The sequence below is a fragment of the Euprymna scolopes genome, chromosome 16 (genome assembly GCF_053919585.1).
Source record: "Euprymna scolopes isolate OS-2025 chromosome 16, ASM5391958v1, whole genome shotgun sequence".
Classification (NCBI taxonomy): domain Eukaryota; kingdom Metazoa; phylum Mollusca; class Cephalopoda; order Sepiida; family Sepiolidae; genus Euprymna; species Euprymna scolopes.
In genome coordinates, this window is record NC_136497.1 from 130,866,475 (window position 1) to 130,880,380 (window position 13,906).

The 13,906-nt window shown below is 34.2% G+C and overlaps 1 protein-coding gene across 1 annotated transcript in view; it reads right to left on the reverse strand.

Annotated features, from left to right (window-relative positions):
* Nucleotides 1–7,744, reverse strand: part of LOC145296231 (RNA helicase aquarius-like) — a 52,111-nt gene extending 44,367 nt beyond the window's left edge. Inside the window, exons 1-3 of the mRNA XM_080142445.1 lie at nucleotides 7,628–7,744; nucleotides 3,134–3,203; nucleotides 1,538–1,594 (exon numbers count right to left, since the gene is read on the reverse strand). Coding sequence (XP_079998571.1) covers nucleotides 1,538–1,594; nucleotides 3,134–3,202 — 126 coding nt within the window. The 5' untranslated portion in view covers nucleotide 3,203; nucleotides 7,628–7,744. The remainder of the gene's footprint in view (nucleotides 1–1,537; nucleotides 1,595–3,133; nucleotides 3,204–7,627) is intronic.
* Nucleotides 7,745–13,906: the final 6,162 nt, after the last annotated feature.

Below are 13,906 nucleotides of genomic sequence, written 5' to 3' on the forward strand. Positions count from 1 at the left end.
TCTCTTTCAGTGGAGGAACAGTCCTTCACGACTGAGACAATTTTTTATTTTTGTACCTTTTCTCCACATTAAAAAACGACCCTAGTGTCTAACTGTCCCGTGGGGAGGCATTGTAAATAGGTACAACAATTAAGCATGGTATTATCGAGTCGACAAGAAGTTGGTCTTTGGTGCTGGAATCAGAATTTCCTGTGACCTGGTCCAAGATCGTCGAAACTGGACTGCAATGATTAGAGATACAGTTCGTGCTCAGGCGGAAACCATCTCAATTCAACCAGGATGATAGCCATTGCAAGTAAGTTATAACAATATTAAACATTTTACTCATTTTTAATGGGAAAAAGTTATGGCTCGTTGACTTTGAATGAGTGCTTTATGCCAAATTGATCGTTGAATATCGTTAAATTTGTGCTGATTTTTGCATTTTTTTTTTAACTCACATTTATCCCTCACAAGGCATATCACCACTTGGATGTAAGGGGTTACTATTTTGGACCATGTTAAGGGGAGATGAGCAAGATATTGGTTTACATTACATTTAAACTAATATTAATTCTTACAACTTTTTATATAATCCCTAGATTATAATATCTCTGATTTACAAAATTGGTTATCGATCTTTTATTTGAGCGACTTTTACACGCTATTTTTGCGGTATTTCCTGCTCTCCGCGTGTTTGTTTGGCTTTTCCGTATAAAAAAGCGAAACTGAATCCGGAGCAGCCAAAGTTAACTGTTTTTTTTGTGACTTTCAAATTGTGAACTGGTTCAGACATTTTTTTTTGTGACTTTCAAATTGTGAACTGGTTCAGACATTTTTTTTTTGTGACTTTCAAATTGTGAACTGGTTCAGACATTTTTTTTTGTGACTTTCAAATTGTGAACTGGTTCAGACATTTTTTTTTGTGACTTTCAAATTGTGAACTGGTTCAAACATTTTTTTTTTTGTGACTTTCAAATTGTGAACTGGTTCAAACATTTTTTTTTTGTGACTTTCAAATTGTGAACTGGTTCAGACATTTTTTTTTGTGACTTTCAAATTGTGAACTGGTTCAGACATTTTTTTTTTGTGACTTTCAAATTGTGAACTGGTTCAGACATTTTTTTTTGTGACTTTCATTTTGTGAACTGGTTCAAACATTTTTTTTTTGTGACTTTCAAATTGTGAACGGGTTCAAACATTTTTTTTTTTTGGTTTTCTTTTCTTTTTTTTCCCCATAAATTGAAATGGAAAACATTTGATTTGATATAAGTCCTCTCCTTTACATGCACCTTTATTTTTTTTCATCTTTTGTGGTGATCATCACAATTACCAACATAAAATATTTTCAATGAACCATCGTTGACAAATCAAAGTCCAAAAATGCAGAAGTCAACTATTCGGCCTTTTTCTGTTACGGCTATTATTTATTTAGTTCGAAATGGCTACTGTGGAATATTTAATTTATTAGATTAAAACTTCTTAGATCATTTTCACGAATGGTCAACAAAAGCAAAAATAAAGGTGGAAAAATAAATAACTTTTTATATAAACTTACCTTTGGTTTAAATAATTTTGTTTCTGATGTGTAAGGAGACCAAAACTGATTTGCCAACTGTAAAAATAAAAATGAATTTTTTTTTTTTTTTACATTGTAGTAAATAGTGTTAACAGGACTTAATTTATTACCCCCGTTCTTGGAATTCGGGCCGGGATCAAAGTGTAATATCTGTTCTGCAGATGCTGCACTTAAGATAATTTGTACCAGTCAATGGAGGGGAACCCTCCATACTGGGACAATTATTATTTTTGGTAACCAGAGTGCCCCCTTTTTGCCTACTTTTAGGGGAGCTGGTTTTTTACCCCACATTAAAAATGGCCTTGTGCCTAATTTGCTTTGGTGGGGAAGCAAATAAATACAACATTATATATATATATATATATATATATATATATAAATAATTTTTTATGTCTCGGCAGTCGTGTGATAAGCATATCTTATTTTTCTTTTATTAATATTATTGGAATTCTCCCCTTTTCCCTTGTACATATTTGTGAATTATTCCATGGATTTCAGTCGTTGGATTATTTTGGACCATCTTCCAATTACGGGATTTCCTTGGATTTTACTTTTGCAAATGGAAATTCAATTAACTTTCTTGAAGTTATATTTTTGGATTTTACCGTCATTGGATTTTTTACCTTTCACCAGACTATCCATTCACGTGTAATTACCTTTTTCTTCACCATATTCCCTCTGCTTGACTTTTTTGTTATCAAGTAAGATCTTTGACTTACTTGTAGTTTCATCAAATACTTTTGTATGCAAAATCCGATCCCACATTTTGCTAATTCCTACCCTCTGATGAGAAGGAAAGTATTTCTTCGAAACTCTGCAGATTAAGGACAATCCACTTATCAAGTCTTTCCTTTTCAGATTAAATATGTTTTTAACTTTTTTCAAAGCGTTTTTAACATGTTTTATTAACTGTTTGCTTGTATATATATATATATATATATATATATATATATATATATATATATATATATATAGATAGAGAGAGAGAGAGATAGATAGATAGATATAGCCTATATTATAGGTGTTATCTATCAATGTGAACAACAGCATCTGATTTTTATAAAATTTTAACACATTAGACATTAGTAAATATTCCCCAAATTTAAACTTTTCTGGAGTGTTTTTAGGGGGGAGGAGCATAATATGGGTATAACATCCTATTTAAAAATTGAAATATTACAAATCTGCATCAAATTTTAATCATAGTTATTAATTAAGCAAGATTCCCTGAATTTCAATTTCTTCTTAAGACTCCTTAAGTATGAATTTTAGGGATTTTTCTATAATCAAAATCATGTATGAAACTGTTCAAAATTGGAATAAGGATTCTAGACATAAGGTTTAATAGCATTATATTTTTGATTTTAATCTTTGTAATGAAGCATAAAAGTGGTGAAATACTGTCTGGCAAATTAATTTTACCCGTCCTGGGACGGGTATCCTTCTTGTTATTAATATTTGATATTGAGCACTGCAAACCTTATTTTTATTAAATTGAACAATGAATTATTAGAATTGAATTTCTATCTAAAAAGAAGTTTTATAGCAGATAAAAAAAAAAAAAAATTACAATACCTCAGTAATGACATCTTCTTGGATCTGATCCACAGTCGGAGCAGAACCCTTTTTCCCGCTGGCACTCATCCTGAAACAAATTCAATTTTGTTATTCAGATTTATTATGAAAACAAAATGTGACTCTTTACAGTCATAACATTTTAAAAAAGGAAGGAAGCAAGATTTAATGGTCCTGGATATACAATTTGACTTAACCGTCCAGTTACACTTAGTACTCCCCCACCCCTCTTTTTTTTTTTTTTAATTTACTTTTCATAATGCCACTCAGACTTCTAAGTCTTATGAAAAAAAAAAATTTAGTTTTCATAATGACACTCAAAAAAAAAATTAGTTTTCATAATGCCACTCAAAACAAATTTAGTTTTCATAATGTCACTCAAAAAAAATTTAGTTTTCATAATGCCACTCAGACAATTTTTTTTCTTTTTTTTTTTTACAATTCAAACTCTCCGGTTCATTTTTTTTTTTTTTGCAAAACTTATGAAAAAAAAAATAGTTTTCATAATGCCACTCAAAAAAATTTAGTTTTCATAATGCCACTCAGACTTCTAAGCCTTATAAAAAAAAAAAAAAATCGATTCTGGTTACAATTTTTTTTTTTTTTTTACAATTCAAACTCTCCGGTTCATTTTCTTTTTTTGCAAAACTCAAATTTTTGCTAATTATTCTGCAAAAATTATTTCATTAATAATGAATTTCCTACCTTATTGTTTTTGTCATTTTTTTTTTATATGTTCATTATTGTACCTATTTACTATGCCTCCCCACGGGACAGAGTTAGACACCAGGGTCGTTTTTTAACGTGGAGAAAAGGTACAAAAATAAAAATTGTCTCAGTCGTGAAGGATTTCTCCTCCACCGAAAGAGAACAAGAAATGGAAGTGCAGCATCTGAAGAACAGATACTACACTTTGATCTTGACCAAAAGGCCATTATTGTAACACGACAATTAAGTAGATATCATTGGCTTGACTTGAAATTCAATATTTCAATTTTCAAATTTTGCTTTTATAATGAAGAATTAGAAATTGTTTTCCATTGATAACACAAACTTAAAAATGTCTTTTTTGTGAATTCGATCTGTCATTACCGATCAGTGTTTAGGTGTCGCAGATCACAACAAGTAGCCTGGTACAGTTACATTCGTTGTATTAGTATACATTTTTTAAAAAATTCTTCAGTCGAAAACAGATCTTGTCTACTTTTATGTGGATCTTTAGATATGTTTGTTCGGTAAAATACAATAACCGACTACTCAAAATGAAACTTGGGTTCCTGAAACAGAAAACGAATAAACACTTATCTATTTTTTTTTTATTGATATATTTAAATTGGGTTATCGTCAAGTTCTTCGTATCTTTGTTTATTTCCGTTTTCTGCTGACTATTCTGCTCCCTCATGAATGCCCTGAAAAAGTCCCTTCTGATTAATCAATTTACCAGTTTCCAAATAAGCAAACGAACTTGGTTGGTTCTTTTTCAGAATAACGGAATATTTTAAAACTGGTAAACATTAATCAGAAGAGCCTTTTTCAAAGCATTCATTGTGAAGCAGAACGGTTAGCAGAAAACGGAACTAAACAAAGACACGTGGGACTTGACGATAACCTTAAATTCTTGCATAATGTGTGTTACTTTTTTTTATTTTTAAGTTTTGCTTTTTATTTTGTAAGTGTTACCTGCATTGCCTTGTTGTAAAATACGCAGCAATATTATACTTTAATTTATGCAAAATTCTTATTTATTATAAACAGAAACACAGTAGCTATTAAACATAACATTAAATTTCTTTTAAAAAATAGAAAAAAAAAACGGAAAGAAACTGAGACATGTGCATGCAAGTATTGTTTTTTTCTAAACAGTTCAATGCTTACAGAGCAATAAAAAAAGTACTCAAGATGAGATTGAAACCAAAACCTAAAGACAGTGAGTCAAGTATGATAATCATTAGGCCAGCTTGACACAATCTTTAAAAAGTGTTTTCAAACCTACTTATTCTTAACATAAGCAATCTGTCGTGTGAACCATTCACGCATGCGCATTCGTGAAATAGTTGGCAAACAGATCAAAATCCGATGACTCCCATGTATCAATTTTTAATTTTGACCCCTTAGTAGCCCCTTTTTTTTTTTTCGGATGAAAACTGATTAAAAAGTTTTCCACATGTCTGAATACCCTATATACTAAATTTCAAGTCTGTTGATAAAAAATTTGTTAAGGTAGAGAAGTGTTTTCACAAACTCACACACACTCTCTCAAAAACACACACACATTCTCACTTTTATAGAAATATAAATAAAGCAATAATTTTTTTGGTTCCAACCAGAATTCAACTTAAAAAATATTTTTTAAAATACAGGAAAATCTTTATAATGTACCTGTCATGGAATGGAAGTATCATATTCCAAAAATCACATAAATTGATCAAGCAGTTGTTTTTGTTTATATAAAGAAAATCTAATAAAAAAAAAAGGCACTGTCTGTCTATCTATCTCCATATTTTCAAACTCTATCTCTTCTGAAACTAAAAGTTGCAGAGCAGCGCTAGGGGTCTCAAATAATTGGATTTTTTATGGACCGTTCTTTTATGGGTCTTTAGCCAGTTAAAATAGTTTTTAAGGGGTCAAAGTTGAAAAAATCGTTATAAATTCATCTTAGTTTATTTTCAATCAGTTCATATGCATGTCATGTTGATACAGTGGTAACGTCACCAGCTTTGAATTCTACGGTTTCGCTTTCAGTTCTTTTTAGTATGCTAGTCGTGTTCCCTTAAGTGCAATTGTCTGGATTTATCTTGCACTTGGTTCACCAGGAATATTAGTTAGATAGGATTTCAGGTTCTTCTTCATAAACCCTGTAGCACCTATAATAACTGGTATGATTGATATCTCCGTAAGATTCCAGTTTCTTTTCATATCATACATGAGACCTTGATATTTGGTTTGTTTCTCCCTTTCAGCTCTGTTCAGACTTCCATCATTAGGGACACTCACTTCAATCAAGGTTGCCACTCTCTCTGACTTATTCCATATAACTATGTCAGGTTTCACAGCAGCATTTTCAAGGTAGGTGGCTGTAGGGATTACGTGGTCGTAATGTATGATATATAAGCCATCTCCAACTGTTCCCAGGACTTGCTGCTACACTGGATAAACTTACCCAACCAAACTTGGCCACATACTTGAAAACAAAATCCTGCTACATATTACAGTCCTATGTCAGTTTTTCAGCGATCAGTAAATGGCATGTCAGTCTCAACCAATAGTTGTTCAGTCCATCTTTTTGGAGATCCTCCTCTTGATCTTTCTTGAATGAAATCTTAGTATATTCAATGAAAGATTAGCATATTCAATGAAAGATGAGGAATAAAAGTTATGTATATATCTTAATCACGTGACGATAAAGCAATACTGTTTTTTGTTCTTATCCAAAATTCAATATAATTTTAAAAATACAGAAAAATCACGGAACAGAAATGTCATATTCCATATCAAAATCACATAAATTGATCAAGCAGTTTTTTTTTGTTTGTTTTATAAAGAAAATCATTTTTAAACGATATTAAGCGATTGATGTAAAATCGTTAGCATTACAAGGCTGATCTTACAAGTTAGAATTACTGTGGGGTTATCAGACCTTGTTTTTATGACGAAGCGAGACAGTCTCTTTTTGCTTACTCATAAGATTTGATTTTTCGCATGCGCGTATCGACGTATCGTAAACGGAAGCTGCAAAATGGTGGAAAGTAGTTCGTGGGTTCAGGGGTTAATACCATGCAAACGATAAATTTGCCTCAAGTTTGACTATCAGATTCGTTGTCAGTGACCTCAATTACCTATATAAAAAAAAAAAAAAAATTAGAGTGGTCGGTGTTCTGTTGTAGCGGATCTGGATATTTACCCTAAAAACATATCCAATTAGGTAGAAAAGTAACTTCTCTTGCTTTTGATAACATTTGTTATATATTTGTTTTTTGACAACTTTTTTGAATCTATGTGTACAGTAATACAGACCTACTTCCTCCTTTGGAGGTAGCTGGTTCAACGGCCTAAGGTTAGTGCCAGTTCAATTCTAAAATATTCTGTAATTCTAAAGAAAAAAACACAAAAAACAACCAAGTTCGTTTGCCTATTTTAAAATTGGTAAACATTAATCAGAAGTGATTTTTCCAGGGCATCGGACCAGATTAGCTGACGAAGAGCGTAAACAAAGACAGACGGGCGAAACTTGATTCTAACCAGAAATTTGTATAGAACAGAAATGTAGAAAATTGAAGTTAAATTAAATAGGGAAAAAAATGTAACGAGACACAAGAAGAGAAGCAAGCGCCCATTTCAAAACACGTGTTATGAATGTTTGTTTTTATACGCATTAAAATGAGAGAAAATAAGAGATTTAGTATGTTTTTTTTTTTCTTCTGGCAGATAAAATCGAATTAATGATAATGTACAATTAGATTAACACAAATGAGTGTTTAATTAATAATTACTTACCTTCATAGATTAAAAAACGCCGGCTATTTATGAAAAAAAAAAAAAAGTGCGTAAAGCTAAAGTTTGTAATACGCATGCGCAGATTGTGACTTTACCGGTGTAACTACTTCCGGTGTACCTATAACAGAGAGAGAAAGAGAGAGAGAGAGAAGGAATCTTTTTTTAACCCATTTTTAAAGGCCAAAAGACTATAGTCAACATTGTCTACTCTTTTTGACTCGGGACAAGATCAAAGTGTAGTATCTGTTCTTCAGATGCTGCACTTCTATTTCTTGTTCTCTTTCGGTGGAGGAGAAATCCTTCACGACTGAGACAATTTTTATTTTTGTACCTTTTCTCCACGTTAAAAAACGACCCTGGTGTCTAACTCTGTCCCGTGGGGAGGCATAGTAAAATAGGTACTCTTTTTGACTCGGGACAAGATCAAAGTGTAGTATCTGTTCTTCAGATGCTGCACTTCTATTGCTTGTTCTCTTTCGGTGGAGGAGAAATCCTTCACGACTGAGACAATTTTTATTTTTGTACCTTTTCTCCACGTTAAAAAACGACCCTGGTGTCTAACTCTGTCCCGTGGGGAGGCATAGTAAAATAGGTACTCTTTTTGACTCTCTTTCCGGTGGCACAGACGCCACGACGATGACAAGCAAAATATGATCCCTTCTAATTAACGGAAAAGAGCGGGGGGGGGGAGGCATTCCCATTATCTTCTAAGATAACGTGAATGTCTTTCCCATGTTAAAAATCTTCCTTGTTCGTTTGACCAGGTCTAATTATCCAGCCAAATGGACACTCGGCTTGATTTAACTTATTTGCAAACTTCAGAATGCTTGGCCACATGCTTGGAAACAAAATCCTGCTGCATATTAGTCCTAGGTCAGTCTTTCAGCTATCGGTAAGTGACATGCCAGTCTCAGCCCATATTTGTTCAGTCCATCTTTTTGGAGATCCTCCTCTTGATCTTTCTTGAATGAAATCTTCTTAGTATATTCAATGAAAGATGAGGAATAAAAGCTATTTATAATTTTAATATATCATCAGAACAATAAGGAAGAGTAAAGGGGAAAATTGATAATAAAAAAAAATTCTTTAGGCCATGGCATTTCGAAATCAAACACTTCATCAGAAGAGAAAGACGGGCTGGAATTATACAAGATGCAAATATAGAAAAAACTTAATAGCATTTCTTCATTTTCAGATTGTTTTATTCTTATTTATACATGTATTCCCATATCCCTTATTTATTTTATAGTAACTCACAATAGGGGCTTACCAATTATAGGTACTGACTGTAGATTCACTGACCTGTAAGGGCGTGAGTCGGATAATAACAAGGGTGTCACCAGATCATATCCTCATATACATAAAAATAAAAATATAGAAATAACTCCGGAAAATAATGACACCTGACAAAGAACTCAAAATCACTGGCCTTCGTCAGGTGGTACCACGACGGGATAGGAACTCCGACTCTCCTAATAGGAACAGATAGGAACTCCAAATCTGCCCCATGGCACAGTGGATAGAGGCGTTGAATCTCTACGGTTCCAGGTGAGAATTGTCTGAAGATAGCGGTTTCAATCCTACCCAAAGCTTGGCCAAAAATTGGTGAGACGACAACAACTATGGAAGGCAGTAATTGCTGAGGATGCAGTTAGGAGATTCGGGTTAGGAGATTTGGAGTTCCTATCCCGTCGCGGTTACCACCTGACGAAGGGCAGAGGAATAGTTGGTCGAAACGTCGTAAAACAACAACTAATAAAGATGAGGATAATAGTCCGCAATAAATAAATTAATAAATAACACTCATCTCAATAATGAATTCCAATTAAAATAATATACAAACACTTTTTGTTTAAAATTTCCTCTTTAGAATTCACTATGTCGTATGCCTCAAGTAAATAAAGATTACATCTTTTTTATTTAATTGGTTTATAATTTCTAGCTTTATCAACTATTGACCATTTTAATTCAAATTCTTTTCTAGTCTTATGTAGTCCCCTAACCCAATCACCTAATCTCGTTGTGTTCCTCTTTTTTTTTTTCTTTTTTTTTTTACACAGTGATTACCATTTATCAAGGCCCGGAAACCACTCAGGGATAAGGGTTATTGCAAGTACATTACGTTAGTGTGGAGATTTGATGAAGTGTTTAATTAAGGGGGCGGTTCATTAGGAATTTGTTAACATTGGACTTGAAGATATCCAAGTTGTAGCCCGGAGGGAAGCAGGCAGACGGAACAGAGTTCCACAGGAATGCAGTTCTAAGAAAGAAGCTTTGTTCATGGAATCTGCGTTTTGATTTAGGCACAGATATAGAGTGGGGGAAATTTTTCACAGTGGATTCAGCTGGACGGGTGTTTTTCGTGAAAGATTGGCGAGGGGGGGACCAGAGATTGGAGTTCAGACGAGCACCTGCCATGAAAATAACGATAAAACAAGGATAGGCTCGCAACGTCTCTTCTGTGGGAGAGAGGTTGCAGGGTAGAGAAAAGGGCATCCCCCACTAAGCCACAAAGTCTATTTTGTACTCTGTCAAGGCAGGATAGGCTGTTTTTAGCAGCTCCTGCCCAGATATGGCAACAGTATTCCATCCTTGGACGTACTTGGCTTCTTATTTTTATAATTATTTTTGTTTTATCCTTATTTCTATCCTTATCCTTATTCCCGATTTGGTTTGTTATCTGGTCCAATTTTAAAAGATGCAACATGATTTCGGTATCTCTCTTAAAATAAAAGTGTGTGAGAGTGTGTGGACAATATATTCCATTTTTTTTTTTTTTAAAGTAACAAGACTTTATAAGAAAATGTGAAAAACAGAAAACAAACACTTTAGTCACCTCCCAAATGTTTTTACCTACATTGAAAAGAGAAACCCATACGACGCAATGCAACTGCAAACAGCGATAAATAACTTTTCATGACATTAAATTAAGTTAACAGGATTGAAATACTGTTAAAAAAAACATAATACTGTCTCTTTCCGTTTATACTTCTTTTTTTTTTTTTTTTTATGGAATTTAATGTTACGTTTACTAACAGGCAACACCAGGTATGTTTCTAGTCTTCTACAAAACATACAGCTCAAATCCAGAGACACAGAGAATTTTCAAGCCACCAGAACATTTTAATCACTACTTATCAAGACCCAGAGACCACTGGAGGATAAAGGTTAAAGAATGTACAGTGGTCAAAAGATCAATATCATAGTAATCATTAGAAGTGTAAATTTGGTAAAATTTGATTACTTAAGGGTAACGGCTCATCAAGAACTTGTTTACATTCGACTTGAAGACAGCCATATTGTAGTCAGCTGGAAGGCAGGTAAACGGAAGAGAGTTCTACAGATGTGCAGTTCTAAGAAAGAAGCTTTATTCATGGAATCTACGTTTAGGTTTAGGCCCAGATAAAGAGGGGGGAAATTATTGATAGTGTTTTCAGCCAAACGAGTGTTTCTCGTGAATGTTTGGCGAAGGGGGACCATAGAGTGGAGCTCAGATGAGCACTTGCCATGAAAATAACAATAAAATAAAGACAGGCTTGCAACGTCTCTCCTGTGAAAAAGAGGTTGCAGGGAAGACAAACGCGCATCCCCCACTAGGCTACGAAGTCTATTCTGAACTTTGTCAAGGCAAGATAAGGTCTTCTTAGCAGCTCCTGTCCAGATGTGACAGCAATACTCCATCCTTGGACGTACCTGGCTCTTATATAGGTAGAGTATTGCATCAGCAGATAGATATCTACTTAATCGATAGAAGGATCCCATAATTTTTCCAACAACCTTGGCAACAGATTTGTATGTATGTATTCCATTTTGGATCAGGAGTAAAGGTGAAACTCAGAAGCTAGTCAAAACATGGAGTTCCCCAAGGCAAGAGCCTTTCACTTCAATTGATACCAGATGGGGATCAGAACGTTGATGATGTAAAGATAGAAGCTTGGTTTTAGATGCATTAAAAGTAACCAGCCACCTCTTTCCCCATTGTACCACATGCTCTTTATCATTGTATAGTTGTGTCTACTGTATTAGTTGTACGGTTAATTGGCTCCTTCACATCGCCTCTCAGCCCTACATCTGCAAACAACATATACATAAGAATCTACAGTAAATAACCTTTCATGACATTAAATTAGTTAAAATGCCGTTAAAAAACAACCAACCAATCCTTTTACCATTAGGTTTCTTTTTTCCTCCATCTATTTTCTCATGGTGCTACCAGATCAGGCTGTTTGAAGATACTGGCTTCCTGACCTAACATCTGCATCTAACATTAATGTTATTTTTTTTCATTTGCTTTAGAAAAACTCTGTCATGCTTTGCAAGTAAAAAAATAAAAAAGTAATTTTCCTCTACAAAACAACTAAACCAAATACTGTGAATAAATATTTGGACACATCTAGAACTTGAAGCATAAAGGCTTATTTCCAAAATGATTGGATTCTGCATTATATAAATTCGAGAAGATTTAATATGCTGTAAAACAAAACAATCAAACCAAACTCCATGAATAAATATTTGAAGATATAAAGAACTTGGGGCATAAATTACTGGATTTGTCATTAAAATCACGAAAAGGATGAATATTAGTGTTGGGACGATTAATCGGAATCGAGAAAATCAGAACATTTTAAGGTATCGGAATCGGGATTAGAAAAATGTGTGCATATTTTCCGCTGCCAAAAACGATGCTGGCCACTAGAACATCATTCTGTAGACAAAAAGAGAACGCGGGTAGCACGCATGCAGAGCGAATACAGTAGCACACACAACAGGCTGTATCACACACCGAGGAACATTGCTTGACTCTCTTTCTCTCATCTTGCCTGCAACACATCGTCTATTTTGTTTTTTAGAAGTGCACGCCAGTGGAACTTGTAGCAGAAACAAATAGAACTCTTTTTCTTGTGCGTCAGTGCCTCCCCTGACTGTGTGATATGGCACATACTGACCAATCAGAGGCATAGCGCAGGAACTTTCCTTACCCCCCCCCCCCCAAGGAACTCTAACTGCTTCCGTTCCGGACGAGAAAAACTCCTTCTTTTTCCAGCCAAACGCCCAAGAGAGCGGACCTGTTTCCTCTCTCTCTCTCTCTCTCTCTCTCTCTCTGCCTACAACGGTATCGACGATTCCCACTTGGGAATAACTACCGGGCAAAGGCAGACAATTTTTATCCGAGTTATATCTTTTTGGCATCTTACCCTGACTCGCTTCAATAAACCTTTTCCTTGTTAAGTTTTACGAAGTTGTTTGTTCGTTTATTCAGTAGCTTGTGTCGAATTATTTATTTTATTAGGGAGTGCCCGAAGAGCACTAACTCAACTCTCTAAAAACTCTCTTCCGTCTGCCTGTTTCCCACCTGACTACAACTTGGATGTCTTCAAGTCCAACATAAACAAATTCCTGATGAACCGCCCCCTTAAGTAAGACACTTTATCAAATCTCCAATACTAACAATTACTACGATACTACCTTATTGATTGCTACACATGCAATAACCCCTATCCTCGCGTGGCTTCCGGGCCTTGATAAGTGGTGACTTCCATGTAAAAAATTTTTTTTTTTAAATCCGTTTTTCTTATATTCGGGTCTCTTATATCAGGGTTACACTGTATGTAACAAATGAATGTTATTAAGGGCAAGATAAGTTACTCTTCTACCTACCTGGAAAAGTTTTTAGTGGTTTTACTCACTCTAAAACGTTTATTTTGTTAAAAAAACATATACTGCCTACTAGCGTTACGTGAGAACAAGAAAAATGGCCACGACCTGACTCCCAAATGGATTTCTAACAGTATTTTGTATAATTTTTTTTATTTTTAAGTAATTTTAAAAACATTTATATGAATATTTAGAAGCCAAATCGCGACCATTTTTCTTGTTTTCATGTGACGCTCGTCGCCAGACACATGTTTTCGAACCGAATAAACGTTTTAAAGTAAGTAAAACCACACAAAAAAAACTTTTCCAGCAAGGTAGAAGATATCTTGACTTTGATGATATTTATTTGTTATATATTTGAATTTTTGACTACTTTTTCGAATCACTGTAGATTGTAAAACAAATCCTGAGCATCTATGTTACACATAAAGAGATTAAGTGTTAGCCTCAGGAAGGGGGGCCCCTTGTTTTCTGAGAACTTCGACCGAATTAAACCAAAGAATGAAACAAACACACATAGCCTCATACACACACACAGAACTAAAGAACCATACACACCCGTTCGTTCACACAATTGAACACATACGCATAAACAAAAACACATACACACACATATGCACGCAA